The sequence below is a fragment of the Podarcis filfolensis genome, assembly GCF_964270895.1.
Source record: "Podarcis filfolensis genome assembly, chromosome: 4".
In the NCBI taxonomy this organism is placed as follows: Eukaryota; Metazoa; Chordata; class Lepidosauria; order Squamata; family Lacertidae; genus Podarcis; species Podarcis filfolensis.
The window spans coordinates 103,014,493-103,032,013 of NC_139607.1; the positions used below are offsets into that span (position 1 = coordinate 103,014,493).

General features: G+C 47.7%; 2 protein-coding genes across 2 annotated transcripts in view; both read right to left on the reverse strand.

The window, feature by feature from the left end:
* Positions 1 to 17,521, reverse strand: part of LOC310760737 (uncharacterized protein) — a 305,377-nt gene that overhangs the window by 280,731 nt on the left and 7,125 nt on the right. The gene's annotated exons all lie outside the window — the stretch shown is intronic.
* On the reverse strand, positions 1,191 to 2,138 carry LOC310761880 (olfactory receptor 51G2-like; the record flags this gene model as incomplete). Its single annotated transcript, XM_083612079.1, has 1 exon — positions 1,191 to 2,138. The coding sequence occupies one exon, from the start codon at positions 2,136 to 2,138 to the stop codon at positions 1,191 to 1,193; it is 948 nt and encodes a 315-aa protein (XP_083468205.1).

Sequence of the window (17,521 nt, forward strand, 5' to 3'; positions counted from 1 at the left end):
ACTATTTGTAGTTGGCAGCAGAGGCCCCCTTCAGCACGGCACCCTACAATGGCAAAAACATTGGATGTGAGCCACAACATTTTAATCTTCTCCTCCTTCAGTCAATAAGGGCTTAGAACCTTCTAGGAAAGGAAATGTTGCTTCAGGGCATGTGCAAAATATGATCCCCAGTGGGTGAGGTACATTGTCCAACTCCCAGCTGGTTGCATAAGGAAACTAACTCTCTCTCTCTCTCTCTCTCTCACACACACACACACACACCCATTATGTGTTGCCAGATATCCATTTCTGTCCTCAGTGCATGGAAGTCAAAACGATGGGGACCCACAGCTCTTTATTTTACAAATGTATCCTAAAACCTCCTATCCTTCTAGGTGCCCTCCTCTGCCCACCTTCCAGCTTGTCAACTTCTTAAATAGTGGTGCCCAAAATCGGACAGAATATTTCAGGTGTGTTCTGACCAAGGCAGACTAGAGCAGGAATATTACTTCCCTTGATCTGGACACTAGACTTCTGTTGATGCAGCTGAGAATAGCATTTGCCTTTTTTTGTTGCTGCATCACAGTTGACTCTTCTTGAGCTTGTGGTCCACCAAGACCCCTAGGTCCTCTTCACATGTACTGCTGGTAAGCCAGGTGTCCCCCATCTTATATTTGTGCATCTGGTTCTTCTTGCCTAAGTGCAGAACCTTACATTCGTCCCTTATGAAATACATATTGGTAGTTTGGGCTCAGTTCTCCAATCTCTTAAGGTTGTCTTGAGTTCTGATTCTGTCTTCTGTGGCATTAGCTACCCCTCCCAGTTTGGTATCAACTGCAAATTTGATGAGCATCCCCTCAGTTCCTTCATCCATGTTGTTTATAAATATATTGAACAACAACAGGCCAAGGAGAGAACCCTGCGGCACCCCACTTGTCACTTTTCCCCAGGATGATGGGGAACCATGAAGGAGTACTAATTGGGTTCGGTCAGTCAGCTACAAATCTACCTAACAGTTGCCTCATTCAACCCACATTTTACTAGCTTCCTTGTGAGAAACTAAACAGTTTCCTTGGAGGAAATGAAACAAAGGAAAATAGGAGATCATTGGGGGCACACTATGGAATTAAACTCTGAATAAAGCATTATTTCCATATGGGAAGACTGAAACTTTGAGTGGAATGAGTGGGGCCTTCCTTACATTGACTTCCTCAGAGGTTCTTCACTGAGATCATTCTGAGGATCCTGCTGTAGATCTGCTTTGTTTTGATGCTGTAGATGATGGGGTTCATCAAGGGTGGCAGGAGGATGTAGACATTGCCCATGATGACATGGAGTAGGGCAGGTGCATGCTGGCCAAACCGGTGTACGATGGAGAGCCCAAGCACCGGGACATAGAAGACCAGAACAGCACAGATGTGGGAGACGCAGGTGCCCAGGGCCTTGTGGTGGCCTTGGTTGTCAGAGGCCATGCCCAGGACAGTCCTCAGGATGAGGCCATAGGAGATCAGGATGAAGAGCAGGTCAGTACCCATGGTGAGGAGGATGAGGACGAGGGCATAGAAGCTGCTGAAGGTTGTGTCGGCGCATGCCATGCGGAGCAAGTCCTGGTGCAGGCAGTATGAATGGGAAAGGGTAGCATCTGGGCAGAAGGGGAACTTCAGGAAGAAAGGCAAGGGCGGCATGAGGAGAACAGTGCTCCTTAGCAGGAGGACCAGCCCAATTCTGGCCACTCTACTGGAGTTCAGCATTGCTGTGTACCTCAGAGGAGAGCAGATGGCCAGGAATCGGTCCAGGGCCATGGCAAAGAGCACAGCTGACTCCATGAAGGAGCAGGAGTGGATGAAGAAGATCTGAGCTATGCAGCAGGGCTTCCTGATCTTCTTCAGCTGGAACCAGAGGACGCCCAGCACTGTGGGTGCCGTGACGAGGCAGAGACCCAGGTCAGTGGTAGCCAGCATGGCCAGGAAGTAGTACATGGGCTGGTGCAGACTGGGCTCTGTCCGTATGATGTAGAGGATGGTGCAGTTTCCTAGGATGGCCGCCAAGTAGGTAAAAAAGATGGGGATCCCGATCCAGCCATGAACCGCCTCCAGCCCAGGGAAGCCCCTCAGGGCAAATTCTGTGGTTGTGAGGTTGGCCGGAGTGGACATTGCCATGAGGAACTTCAAGGAATGGCTGCCACTTCGGAGTAGAACACTCCCTGTGAGGCTCACAATAAATCTTATCATCGGCCTGTTTCCACTTCAAAGGCAATTAACAAGCTGCTAGAAGTTCCTTGTCTCCTATTAATGGGACAACGGAAAAGGATCTTCCATGCCCTAAGGACGGCCAAAAGGTTGATATTAAGGAATTGGAAAAATAAAGATACGAAACCCTTCAATCAATGGGCTGATGATATGACATCACTGGCAATTGATGAATGGACTGCTTAGAGGTGCAGGCTCTGTATGGATAAATGTGATAACATTTGGAATGAGTTTATTCAAAATGCAGTAGGCTATTAGCATTTACATAAGCACTAGGACAACAACACTATACCAATTTATGCAACAATGTATGGGAATATCGTACAGTGGTACCTCGATTTTGGAATATCTGCATTGACAAACATTTAGGTTTTCGAATGCTGTAAACCCAGAAGTAAATGCTTTGGTTTTCAAACACGCCTCAGAAGTTGAACATGCTATGCAGCTTCCGTATTGAGTTTCCGTATTGAGTTTTCTGCATTGAGGCTTCTGTATTGAGTTTTCGGTTTCCGAACATTTCAGAACTTGAACAGTCTTCCGGAATGGATTATGTTCAAAAACCAAGCTACCACTGTATATGCTTGTTGTTGTTATTTTTTGTTGTATATTTTCATTTTTATATGTATCTTTGTTGTTGTTTTTCTCCCTCTTACTTTTCCTCCCCCCCCGTATCACTTTATCACTTTATTTCTTTTTACTGAAATCACCTTAATAAAATATAAATATTATAAAAATAAATAATTGGAATATAATAAAAGAATAACAAAAGAATGGCTACCACTTCCTCTGCGAAGAGGACAGAGGTAAGTACCACCATCAGAATCTACTGTGGGGACATTCCACTGCCAGAGTTTAAGATTTTGCAGAAGAAGAAGAAGAAGAAGAAGAAGAAGAAGAAGAAGAAGAAGAAGAAGAAGAAGAAGAAGAAAAGGAGGAGGAGGAGTTTGGATTTGATATCCCGCTTTATCACTACCCAAGGAGTCTCAAAGCGGCTAACAATCTCCTTTTCCCTTCCTCCCCCACAACAAACACTCTGTGAGGTGAGTGGGTCTGAGAGACTTCAGAGAAGTGTGACTAGTCCAAGGTCACCCAGCAGCTGCATGTGGAGGAGCGGGGAAGCGAACCTGGTTCACCTGATTACGAGTCCACCGCTTTTAACCACTACACCACACTGGCTCTCAGTGAGGGGCTGCCAACCTTCCTCCCTTCACTTGCCAACTACATCTACCCACTAAGCTCTTTGCCAAGTCACCTTCTACAACACCTGGCCCACCCCTCCTCCCTTTACATCTCATTCCCAGCCTGCTTTACCCCTCTCCTATCCTGTCTCTCCTTCCCTCACAAGTTGCCCCAAGGCCCTTTCCCTCCTCTCACAGCTCACCCCGACCCCAACCTCCTCTTAAAGGAGGGGGAGGCACTTGGGAGAGTGTTTTTCTAAAGTGCCTGCCCTCCTCTGTTAAAAGCTTAATGTATTAGGTTAGGCACTTATGTCAAACCACTCTGAAGAAACTCTCCCCCCCACATACATCAGTTGAAGTGTGCTGCCGTCATGTTTGCATGACAACAGCCTTGCATTTTTATGTATATAGGAGGAAGATATTTATACCACACCTGAGCCAGCAGCTAACAATATGATGAAAACTATGATGAAAAGCAATCCCTTAACAAGCACATAAAAGGGGAGAAGAGCAGAAATAACAAGAACTTTGCTTAAAGGTCACATGACCTTATAGGAAAGGTCCTGTTCTCCTTGCCCTCCTTGCTTCCTTTCTCCACAGGGAACAGAATATCACACAGGTCCTATAGATATTCAACTGGACCCAGTCTATTTAAGCTTTTCTGTGTCAAAATTCGTGCCTGGCATTTGTCTGGAAACAAACTGAAAACTGGTGCAGTAGATCTTTACATTGCAAGTGCCATTCTATCTGTACACTGTTCCCTCCACTACAGCTTGTGTTCATTATTTTCTGGGGTGTGGGGCTGGTGCAAACACTGCAGCTAAAGGGGCTGGCTCTCTGCACACTCCATAGTCATGTTTTGTTGCACCTACCTTGTTTCCAAGGATGCTGCCCTCGCCACTCCAGACTGGGGATGGAAGAAACCCTTGTTTCTAGGTGAACCCTGGAAAAGCTACACTCTAAGCAGGCAGCACAAACATCCATTGACGTTCTTCAACAGATCAGATCAGAACCACTAGATTCTAAATATTCATAGAATCATAGAATCATAGATATGGTACATCAAATGATAGAGAATCTACATGGTCCATGAAAATGCATCAGGTGACGGGACGCGGACACCAGGAAGTATCTATGCAGAACTCTGTGGGATTTTATCTCACATGTGCCCTCGCATCAGAAATATCAGGTCAATGGTGACCACGGTTCAGATCCAGAAGACTGGTTGTCAGAAGGCGCCATTCATCTGTGGGCTGTTCTCTCTTACTCTCTTTTTGGGGGATTTTGTGTAACAGTGTGGTGATTCTGCCCATCAAAAGCAGTAGCTCCGTTCCCCATTCCTTTTCCTCCTTGGTTCCAGTCAATTGAGGAGAGAGAGAGCTATCTTAAGGGCTGCCTAAGCTGTAGCCTTCTGTTCCCTGTAGGACACCTACCTTCCATAGCACCAGAGAGCAGCTCCAGTTCCCTGGGAGTGCTTCTAGCAGGGAGCATATGTGATGTCTGGTGTGATGTAATCTTGGGGTCTTCAGGCAATATGTGAGGTGAGGACAGTCACAAGGGAGAGGCAGGTGCTGATTTGTTCTCTGCGCCACTAAGCCCTCTTCCCAAGGGTGTCTGTAGGAGTTTAATTCTTAAGAGACTTTAATCAGGTACCACAATCTGGTCCTACAAAACTTCCCCACCAGTCTATATATTTTGCTTCTGCTACTAATAATTAATGATTAATAATGTTGTTCTGCAACAATGTTTTATTCCTCTTGGAGTGACCTTCCAGGCTTTCTTGTTTGTGTTTTGAAAAGATTGGGTCATAATCCAATGGATTTCTGTCTGGGACACTGTTGCTCTTGAACACACCTTCTGCCTCCCACTATGGGGTTTGATTTCACACCTTGTGGAGGAGCAGGGAGTACGTGACCATAGGCTCAAGGGATTGTGGAGGAAAGAAGGAGCCTGGATCCTCCTTCTCTTTAGGAGTAATACGCCATTGGAATGGAAAGAATCAGACCAACCGTCGACTTCTTGTGAGTTTTGGAAGGTTTGGTAAGTCTAAGGGAATGGTCAAGCTTATTGCCCTGGCCTTAGTCTGCAATGGAGGCTGCAATGGGGACTTCGGATTTTCAAGGTATTGAAACTGCCCCCCCCCCACTAAGATGCTTCCTATGTTTTTTATGACAGAGGAGCTTAGCAACAACATCTATGCATTTATTCCAAACTATTACTCCGAATCGTCCCAGGGATTTCAATGCAACATCCTCCTTTGTAAATGTGCAGGGGATTGCACTCTCCATCTTGCAAGGACTGCATGTGTGGCTTTAGAAACGAGCCAGGCCAGGCTGTGCAAGGTTTGCCTGAGTCAAATCGCAAGGAAGCTGTGGCGAAAGAAGAAGCTGTGGCCAAAGAAGTGGCCGCTGTGCCTCAGTGTATGGGATTGCAGCATCGCAGGGGACCTCACGCTCTGCACTCTGAAAGACGAAAGGCTTCGATCCCTGACATCTCCTCTTACAAGGATCTCTGGCAAAAGGGGTGGGAAACTTATCACTGGCCGAGGCCAGACCATCTGAATAAGCCCGGCAAAAGTATGCCAAATGAGGTGGGGGTGTTCATAGAATGCTCCAACTACCGCACAATTGCACTCATTTCACACGCTAGCAAGGTTATGCTTAAAATTCTACAAGGCAGGCTTAAGCAGTATGTGGACCAAGAACTCCCAGAAGTGCAAGCTGGATTTCGAAAGGGCAGAGGAACCAGAGACCAAATTGCAAACATGCGCTGGATTATGGAGAAAGCTAGAGAGTTCCAGAAAGACATCTACTTCTGCTTCATTGACTATGCAAAAGCCTTTGACTGTGTCGACCACAGCAAACGATGGCAAGTTCTTAAAGAAATGGGAGTGCCTGATCACCTCATCTGTCTCCTGAGAAATCTCTATGTGGGACAAGAAGCTACAGTTAGAACTGGATATGGAACAACTGATTGGTTCAAAATTGGGAAAGGAGTACGACAAGGCTGTATATTGTCTCCCTGCTTATTTAACTTATATGCAGAATTCATCATGCGAAAGGCTGGGCTGGATGAATCCCAAGCCAGGAATTAAGATTGCCGGAAGAAATATCAACAACCTCAGATATGCAGATGACACAACCTTGATGGCAGAAAGTGAGGAGGAATTAAAAAACCTTTTAATGAGGATGAAAGAGGATAGCGCAAAATATGGTCTGAAGCTCAACATCAAAAAAACGAAGATCATGGCTACTGGGCCCATCACCTCCTGGCAAATAGATGGGGAAGAAATGGAGGCAGTGAAAGATTTTACCTTCTTTGGCTCCATGATCACCGCAGATGGTGACAGCAGTCATGAAATTAAAAGACGCCTGCTCCTTGGGAGAATAGCAATGACAAACCTAGACAGCATCTTAAAAAGCAGAGACATCACCTTGCCAACAAAGGTCTGTATAGTTAAAGCTATGGTTTTCCCATTAGTGATGTATGGAAGTGAGAGCTGGACCATAAAGAAGGCTGATCGCCAAAGAATTGATGCTTTTGAATTCTGGTGCTGGAGGAGACTCTTGAGAGTCCCATGGACTGCAAGAAGATCATTCTGAAGGAAATCAGCCCTGAGTGCTCACTGGAAGGACAGATCGTGAAGCTGAGGCTCCAAGACTTTGGCCACCTCATGAGAAGAGTAGACTCCCTGGAAAAGCCCCTGATGTTGGGAAAGATGGAGGGCACAAGGAGACGGGGCTGACAGAGGAAGAGATAGTGGGACAGTGTTCTCGAAGCTACCAGCATGCATTTGATCAAACTGTGGGAGGAAGTGGAAGACAGAAGTGCCTGGCGTGCTCTGGTCCAGGGGGTCACGAAGAGGCAGACACGACTAAATGACTAAACAACAACATTCATACAAAGCCAAAGAGAAACCATCAGGGTCATACCAAGCTGATCTTACTCACTAGGGATGTTAAGTGCAGTGCAAAGTGGGAAGGAAATGTGTGTATTTCCAAAGCTACCCCATTGCTTCAGACTCAGATACTGAGTCTACTGCTGTTGCTGAAAGGTAGGTGAGTTCCACTGATACAGTGAAGGACGTGCGCCTGATGCGCAGATCTGAGACAGCTACCACCAGGTATGCTCGTGAGTTTGCTAACACAGCAGTTGCAGATTTAGCTGTGGCTACTAGCTCGACACAGGTCTTGGAACCCGAAGTCTTGAAAGGGATACAGGGTGTGTCCTCAAAGGATAGAAAACCACGCAGAAAGGCTGTAAGGGTGGACACAGTTTCCTCAGAGAGGAATGAGGCTATGGTTTGAGTCCTGATGAAGCAAGGTGTGAAACTTCTTGATAGTCAGGAGAGCTATGATGCCAAGACTAGTCAGAAGTGCAAGATGGTAAGGCCCAAGGCCAGGCCATTTGCAGGTAGTTCCAAGGGTGGAACGGGTGATACAGGGGTATACTGTGTGTATGACATCTGTATGGTTGTTGCAGTTACACTGATGATTACAACACGGTACACGAATCAGGAGAGAATGTTAGGATTCTTGCTCCCTGCTTGCAGTCACGGGATTGTTTTATGTCACATGACGGTGTATGTTTTCATTCCACATGGTGGGAAGTGACGGAGACAGGATGTTTGTATTACAGTGTTCCATGATGTGGGACTATTGTCCTTTGTTCTTTCTCTCTTTGCTGTCTGATGAGAAAGAGGAAGGCGCTGAGTCAGAATGCTCCGAGTGCTTTATATGTAAATAAAGTAATTTAGCCAAAATGCTGTGCTACTGAGTTTGTTAAGCAGTGTGATGGCCTGGGATTCGGACTCGGAGGCTGAACCTGAGGAATCCCAGCCTGCACAGGAGTCCCCACCTCCAGGACCAGCTGAGCCAGGGCTGGGGCTTGAGCCTGAAAGGTTCTCACCTGTGCTGGATCCTCAGGTGCAGGCACCAGCTGAGTCTGCTCTGGCTCCGGAGGTGATGGAGGACCCATTGCCTGCAGGTGCTCCACTCTCAGCCCCGTCAGGGGAAGGTGAGGTTGCCTCTGGGTCCGGTAACCCTTCAGCCTCTCCTGAGCTGCAGAGGCTCAGGGCAGAGAGGCGGAGGGAACTAAGTTCTCGCAGGAGGAGTGCTCGCCTCCAGGCCAGAAGAGGCGAGTCACCTGTGGACAGGGCCGCCCTATGCCTCGGGGCAGATAAAAGCCAGCCAGCCCAGTCCCAGGTTGTGGGAGCAACATTGTTGGTAACAGTTCTTGCCAGCACCCTGTCCTGCTCTTCTGCCAGAGTTCCTGATCTCACCCGACTCCCTGCCTTGCCCCGCTTCAGCTTTGACGGACAGCCTCCATACCGCACCCTCGTCCTCAGACTGGACTTGAACCTCGCCGCACGGCAACCCCCCGGGACCAGCACAAGCAAACTGCTAACACTCTGCTGTTCCTAAGCGTGCTAATGCCTTTTGGTATCAGTCGCTGTGATGTTCGGCTGGAGAAAGCTTTTGAAGCTCCCGAACAACTGACCAGGAGGGAGAGAACATGCCAGTTGGGCATGTGTCTCTATCGGAGTCTTACTTGCGTGTGGGATGATCCTGGCACCCCTGACAGTTAAGTCCAGTCACGAACAACTCTGGGGTTGCGGCGCTCATCTCGCTTTACTGGCCGAGGGAGCCAACGTTTGTCCACAGTTTTTCTGGGTCATGTGGCCAGCATGACTAAGCCACTTCTGGTGAAACCAGAGCAGCGCACAGAAACACTGTTTACCTTCCCGCCAGAGTGGTACCTATTTATCTACTTGCACTTTGACGTGCTTTCGAACTGCTATGATGGCAGGAGCTGGGACTGAGCAACAGGAGCTCAACCCATCTCAGGGATTTGAACCGCCAACCTTCCAATCGGCAAGTTGGGTGGTAATTCAACTAAATTATGCTAGTGGAAAGATTAGCACTTGTGCAAGGCACTCACCCTCCTTCCTCCCGATGCAACATGTGCCAGCCAACCTCTCTTCCATTCTTAAGGACTCTGTTCTGGTTTTGATCTTTTTTTTGTGGTGGTGGTTGCTGCTTTTAAAATCAAGCGGTGTATAAATTTTATGAACTAAAGTAAAAGACAATGTTGATGATGCCTGCTTGACCCCAGTACACATTGCCGAGCTGGGGAATTGTGTTGCAAAATGGAGGGAAGTGCACATTTTGAAGGCTTTGGGTACGTCTGCCTTCCAATGACCAGCTATACTTCTTGGCCCATCCTCCAAACTTAGCTGGGGGGTTGTGCTCCACCCCCCCCCCCGTTTCATTCCCTGCAGGATCCAATGAGATGACATTAGGGGAATCCCTGCTCGCCCCCCCCATGAGATGGGATAGGTTAGGGGAAACCCTACTTTTATTTGCCAAGGGCCTGACTCCCCTCCCAAATTCGTCCCTGCAAACTCAGCTACATTTATTTATTTTATTTTTAATAGTTTGATAATAGTTTTCAGTTTTAATATTTAATGCTGTATTCAATTGGGAGCCGCCCAGAGTGGCTGGGTAAACCCAAACAGATGGGTGAGGTATAAATAATAAATTATTATTATCATCATCATCATTAGATGGGCAAAGAAAAAGCGATTGATATGCATTGTATGTGCAATATAACATTGTGCCACTGGATGGTGCAGTGGAGTCCTGATTTTCTCTACCTGTTTTCAGTGTTTGAATTTACAACACCTTTAACTGAAGCGCTTCTTTGATGTATCCAGACTCTAGATCCAGCCAGTTCAGAAACCATAATTCTGTGACCCCATGACTGACAGTGGTCGCCGGAGGGTGGGGGGGGTGGGCGGCAGCTGGGAGAAAAGTTTTCCATTTGGGGAAAGGGATAAAAAGGAAAGAAGACCAAAGGGAGAACAATATCGTGGTTCTCAAATGATGGATAACATAGGTTACTACAGGTGAAACAAAATAAAATAATATTCCCCAAGACAACAGTGGGAGAGACACCGAGCGGAGACCTTCGGAATACAAAAAAAAATTAAATTATTTAATTGGGGGGGGGGGGAATCTAACAGAAAAAACAGGGGGCACAAAAGAAACCAGCTAAACTGAAAGGGAGACCACCTAAGGAGATGCCAATATAGCAGAGATCCTGGTGGAATTAGGAAAAGATTTGCAAAATAACACCAAAATGATGGACAAATTGACAACAGAAATCAAAACACTATCCAGGAAAACAAATGGTATGGAAAAACCAGTCCAAGCTTTGGAGGAAACAGTTAAGAGAAATAATAATAATAATAATAATAATAATAATAATAATAATAATAAAATTATTTATATCCTGCCCTCCCCAGCCGAAGCCAGGCTCAAGGCGGCTAACAACAATAAAACAGTACAGCAGTACAACACAACACAACACTCTAAAATCATTCATTATAAAATTGATTCAAATCAAACCAATGGCAACCATTGGGCCAGAGCTCCGCGAAGATTGCCGAAGGAGGGAGTCAGGGTGTGCCCTGGCCAAAGAAAGAAGAGAACTGAGAGATAAAAAAGAATCAAGATAGAATGAAAACAGAGCTAGCCACAGTAAGAGAAACTCAGAAGGATATAATCAATAATATTGCACGCCTGGAATTAAAATAAAATGACACAACACTACATTTGAGAGGCATTTCAGAACATCGGAATAAACAAATCAGAGTTAAAAGGAACCATGGAAAAAGAGGATAGGAAGTCAAGGAATGCTTTCTGATTTTTTGTTAATTATTTAAATTCTGGGGAAGGAAAGATTTTTCTTTGTTGTATCGTTTTTAGCTCGTTTTTCCTGCTCCACAGAGTAGGACACAAACAAATGGATTCAAGTTTTGTTTTGTTTTTTAAAAAAACAAGACTGACTAAACATGTGGAAGAACTTTTTGACAGCAATAACTGTTAGTGGATAGGACTCCCTTGGAAGTGCTGGAATTTCCATCTATTGAGGTTTTCAAGTGAAGTTGGATGGTCATCTGTCATGGATGCTTCACTTGCTACGCCTGCATCACATGGGGTGGAATAGATTGCACCAGGGTTCACTTCCAGCTCCACAATTCTACAATTTCATGATTCTCCCCTGTATGAGTTCTTTGATGGGAAGTGAGAGAGGAGTTATGAGTGAAGCTCTTCCCACATTGCACACACTGATAGGGTTTCTCCCCTGTGTGAATTCTTTGATGAGATGTGAGAGAGCAGCTCTTCCTGAAGCTCTTTCCAAATTCAAAGCATTTATATTGTTTCTCCCCTCTATAAATTCTTTGATGGGTATTAAGATGAACTCTCTGGATGTAACTCTTTCCACATTCCACGCACTGATAGGGTTTCTCTCCTGTATGAATTCTTTGATGCCTAGTGAGATTACAGCTCTTACTAAAGCTCTTTCCACATTCAAAGCAATTATATGGTTTCTCCCCTGTATGAATTCTTTGATGGGAAGTGAGGCTGTGGCTGTGACTGAAGCTCTTTCCACATTCCATGCACTGATAGGGTTTCTCCCCTGTATGAATTCTTTGATGTTTAGTGAGAACGGAGCTTGTACCGAAGCTCTTTCCACATTCCACACACTGATAGGGTCTCTCCCCTGAATGAATTCTTTGATGTTTAGTGAGATCGGAGCTTGTACCGAAGCTCTTTCCGCATTCCACACACTGATAGGGTTTCTCCCCTGTATGGATTCTTTGATGGGAAGTGAGTTTGGAGCTATCAGTGAAGCTCTTTCCACATTCCACGCACTGATAGGGTTTCTCTCTTGTATGAATTTTCTGATGGAAAGTGAGAGAGGAGCTCTGAGTGAAGCTCTCTCCACATTCCATGCACTGATAGGGTCTCTCTCTTGTATGAATTTTATGATGGGAAGTGAGAGAGGAGCTCTGAATGAAACTCTTTCCATATTCCATGCACTGATAGGGTTTCTCCCCTGTATGAATTCTGTAATGGGAAATGAGATGGGAGCTATCAGTGAAGCTCTTTCCACATTCCATGCACTGATAGGGTTTCTCCCCTGTATGAATTCTCTGATGCCTAGTGAGATCGGAGCTCTTCCTGAAGCTCTTTCCACATTCCACGCACTGATAGGGTTTCTCCCCTGTATGAATTCTGTGATGGGAAGTGAGATTACAGCTCTTACTAAAGCTCTTTCCACATTCAAAGCAATTATATTGTTTCTCCCCTGTATGAATTCTTTGATGGGAAGTGAGATGGGAGCTATAAGTGAAGCTCTTTCCACTTTCCATGCACTGACAGGGTTTCTCCCCTCTATGAATTCTTTGATGTGAAGTGAGAGAGGAGCTCGTACTGAATATCTTTCCACATTCCATGCACCGATAGGGTTTCTTTCGAAAAAAATTTCTTTTATGGGAAGTGGAATGGGAGCTCTGACTGCAGCTCTTTCCACACTCCAATTTTTTACGTGCCTTCTCCACTCTGCAGATTGTGTTGTGTTCTTCTTTGTTCTTCCTTTCCAATTCATCACAATCTGCAATGGAGAGAAAAAGGGATTAGAGCCTCAGGAACAAATGGAGCCCCCAGTTAGGAAATAATGCTCACTAAATTTGTTGTAGAGAAGGCAGCTGGCTGTGTGTTTATTACCGTATTTTCCCCTCTATAACACACAGATTTTTTCTCCTAAAAAGGAAGGGGAAATGTCTGTGCGTGTTATTGAGCGGATGTGTGGTCCCTGGAGCCGAAAAATCAGGCAAAAATCAAATCGCGGTTCACGGAGAAGGGAAACCTGAAAAGAGGAAGCGGCTTCTTTCCTGCATGCTGCCTCAGGGTCTTACTGCCCACCCTCCTCTGTTTCGTTGCTGTGTTTGCTGAAACGGAACAAAGAGCAGGGAAAGCCCCTCCCCTCCAGGCAAGCAGAGGGGAAAGCAGAGTGTCGTTCCTTCTAATTCCTCTCTGTGCTCCGGTGCTGCTGGGGGAGAGGGAGAGAGAGAGGCGGAGGGAGGGAGGGGGGAGGGAGAGAGGGGGGAGGGAGAGAGAGGGGGGAGGGAGGGAGAGAGAGAGATGGCTGGCTTGGGTGGGGGGAAACTTTTGCCTTTCTTTCCTCCCTCCCGTTAAATCCCTCTCCTGCATTCTTAGCCAGCTGCTTCTCTGCACACCCCTCTCATGTCCCTTCTTTGTTTTTCCTTCGCTCCCCACTTAAAATGTGGTTACAAAGCATAGATCCACATGGATCCTCAGGATCTTTGCATTGGGTCACTCCAAATTCACCATCAGATCACATAGCATGTCCATGGCTACAGCCTGCCCCCCCCCAAAATCACGCACCCACTGTTGCCTGGGGCTGCAATGGTGCAAAAACGTGGTTAAAAAGCATGGATCCACATGGATCCTCAGGATCTTTGCATTGGGTCACCCCAAATTCACCATCATATCACATAGCATGTCCATGGCTACAGCCTGCCCCCCCAAAATCACGCACCCACTGTTGCCTGGGGCTGCAATGGTGCAAAAACGTGGTTTAAAAGCATGGATCCACATGGATCCTCAGGATCTTTGCATTGGGTCACCCCAAATTCACCATCAGATCACATAGCATGTCCATGGCTACAGCCTGCACCAGAAAAATCACGCACCCACTGTTGCATGGGGCTGCAATGGTGCAAAAACGTGGTTACAAAGCATGGATCCACAGGAATTCTCAGGATTTTTGCATTGGGTCACCCCAAATTCACCATCAGATCACATGTCTGTGGCCACAGCATGAAGCACAAAAATGATACATCCACTGTTTCATTCAGAATGTTTTTTCCCTTGTTTTCCTCCTCTAAAAACGATGTGCGTGTTATGGTCAGGTGCGTGTTATAGAGCGAAAAATACGGTACCTTTGTTATCTGTAATAATAATAATAATAATAATAATAAATTTTATTTATATCCCGCCCTCCCCAGCCGAAGCCGGGCTCAGGGCGGCTAACAACAATCAAATAATCAAACAATCAAATAAACCAACATTCTAAAAATATTTCATTATAAAAATTAATTAAAATCAAGTTAATGGCAACCATTAAGCAAAACTCTGTGCAGGTTGCCAGAGGAGGGAGTCAGGCTGCGCCCTGACCCAAAGCCTGGTGGAACAACTCTGTCTTGCAGGCCCTGCGGAAAGATGTCAAGTCCCACAGGGCCCTAGTCTCTTCTGACAGAACGTTCCACCAGATTGGAGCCGCAGCCGAGAAGGCCCTGGCTCTAGTTGAGGCCAGCCTAACCTCTCTGAGGCCTGGGACCTTCAGGATGTTTTTATTTGCAGACCGTAGGTTTCTTTGTGGGGCATACCAGGAGAGGCGGTCCCATAGGTACGAGGGTCCTAGGCCGTATAGGGCTTTAAAGGTTAAAACCAGCACCTTAAACCTGATCCTGTACTCCACCGGGAGCCAGTGCAGCTGATATAGCACCGGATGAATGTGGTCTCGCAGCGAAGACCCCATAAGGAGTCTCGCCGCGGCATTCTGCACCCGCTGGAGTTTCTGGGTCAGTCTCAAGGGCAGCCCCACGTAGAGCGAGTTACAATAATCCAGTCTGGAGGTGACCGTCGCATGGATCACAGTGGCTAGGTCAGGGCGAGAGAGATAAGGGGCCAACTGCTTAGCTTGGCGGAGATGAAAAAATGCCGCCTTTGTTATAGCTGTAATCTGCGCCTCCATAGAGAGGGAGGTATCGAAGATTACACCCAAACTCTTAGCGGACGGTGCTGGCACTAACTGCACCCCCGCAAGAGATGGGAGTTGCCTCCTCAATCCCATATCGTCCCGTCCCAGCCAGAGGACCTCTGTCTTCGAAGGATTTAACTTCAACCGGCTCCCACGTAACCATCCAGCCACAGCCTCCAGGCATCTGGTCAGTGTGTCTGGGGCCGAGTCAGGATGGCCATCCATCAACAGATAGAGTTGGGTGTCATCGGCATACTGATGGCAACCCAGCCCAAAACTCCGAACAAGCTGGGCGAGGGGGCGCATAAAGATGTTAAAAAGCATCGGGGAGAGAATCGCACCCTGAGGCACTCCACACACCAAGGAGTGGCGCGATGACAATTCCCCCCCAAGCGCCACCCTCTGTCCCCGACCAGAGAGAAACGAGCGCAGCCATTGGAGGACTGTGCCCTGGATCCCCACGTCGGCAAGGCGGTGGTCTAGGAGTTCGTGATCGACCATGTCGAAGGCTGCTGACAGGTCTAGAAGAATCAGCAGCCCTGACCCGCCTCGATCCAGCTGCCTGCGGAGATCATCTGTTAGGGCGACCAGAGCCGTCTCGGTCCCATGACCAGCGTGGAAGCCGGACTGGAATGGATCGAGAGCCGATGTTTCATCCAGAAACCTACCAAGCTGTTCAGCAACCGCTCTCTCAATCACCTTACCCAGGAAAGGGAGATTCGAAACCGGGCGGTAATTGGACAGATCTAAGGGATCTAATGATGTTTTCTTTAAGAGCGGACGCACCACTGCCTCCTTCAGTTCCCCTGGGAATATCCCGGTGCCAAGGGACAAATTGATGATATCCCCCAGGGGGGCCCGCACCTCATCTGGACACGCTCTAATCAGCCATGACGGGCACGGGTCAAGAGGACAGGTGGTGGGCTTTCCAGCTTGGAGGAGTCTGTCCACATCGGCTGGAGATATCCGGTCAAAGTGGTCCAATACTGGACCCGAGGACAGTCGAGGGGCCTCCAGTTCATTTATTGTGTCCAAATTGGCAGGAAGGTCATGGCGGAGCAACAGGACCTTCTCCGCAAAAAAGCTCGCAAATGCCTCACAGCTGTGTGTCAGATTGTTATTTAAATTTGGCTGTCCTTCAAGGGACGTTAAAGACCTAATTATACTAAATAATTGCGCCGGGCGAGAGCTAGCGGATGCAATGGAGGCCGAGAAGTAAGACTTCTTAGTGGCCTTCACTGCCATCTCATAGGTTTTCATAAAAACCCTATAAGATGTTCTTGAGGCTCCGTCACGAGCACCCCGCCATACTCGCTCTAGCCGTCTGAGATCCCGCTTCATTTTCCGCAGCTCCTCGGTAAACCAGGGAGCCCGGTTTCTGTGGGGTCGCAGAGGGCGCTTAGGTGCGATCTCATCGATGGCTGCCAGGAGCTGGGTATTCCAGCCCTCAACAAGCTCAGTCAATGAGTCGCCAGGGGGAGCAAGGTCCCGCAAGGCCTGACGGAATCTATCAGGGTCCATCAGCCTCTGCGGGCGAGCCCAAATCGGCTCGCCACCTAAGCAGGGTGGGGGTGGAAAGTCAATCCTGGCTTTCAGAGCGTAGTGATCAGACCATGGCACTTTCATCAAAGGAGACATGATCACATCTATACCGGCACCAAAGATCAAATCCAGCGTGTGGCCTGCTTGATGTGTGGGGCCCGAAACAAACTGGGAGAGCCCTAGTGTTGCCATGGAAGACACCAGGTCCAGAGCCTGTGAGGAGGGAGTGGCATCAGCATGGATGTTGAAGTCCCCCAATACCAATAGGTTAGGGAACTCCAAGGCCCAGCCAGCCACCGCCTCCAGCAGGCCTGACAGGGTGGCTGCTGGTGCGCTAGGTGGCCGGTACACCAGCCAGACAGCCAAGCTCACCTCAGAGCCCCACACTAGGCCAACACATTCAATGCCGGGGATCAGTGGCGATGGTAGAGCCCTGAAAGAACAATCTTCTCGGATTAATAATGCCACCCCTCCCCCCCGGCCCACAGTCCGTGACTGGTGGAGGACGGAGAAACCCGGGGGCGCCATCTCTCGTAAGGTAACAGTTTCCCCTTCGCGCACCCAGGTCTCCGTCACACAAGCCAGATCGACCCCCTGCGAGGTAAAGAAATCTCGCAGGGTGGCGGTTTTGTTGCCTATAGACCTGGCATTGCACAACACCAGTGACGGAGGTGAGTAATCCTTGCTCACCCTACCCTCGTCCCTCGGGATGGGGCGCAGATTGGAAGGGGTACGAGCATATCTGTATCTCGAACCCCTTCGCCTATAACATCTGCCCCCACCGCCATACCTCCCTCGCCCCTCCACGGTAGCAATCCCAAGCCTCATACTTGCCTCCATTTACAGAATAGAAAAACAAAACAACCAAAAGCAATTATACCCAAACAAAACCAATCCCACCCCACTTAATATCCAACCCCAAACCAAAACAAAACGGAA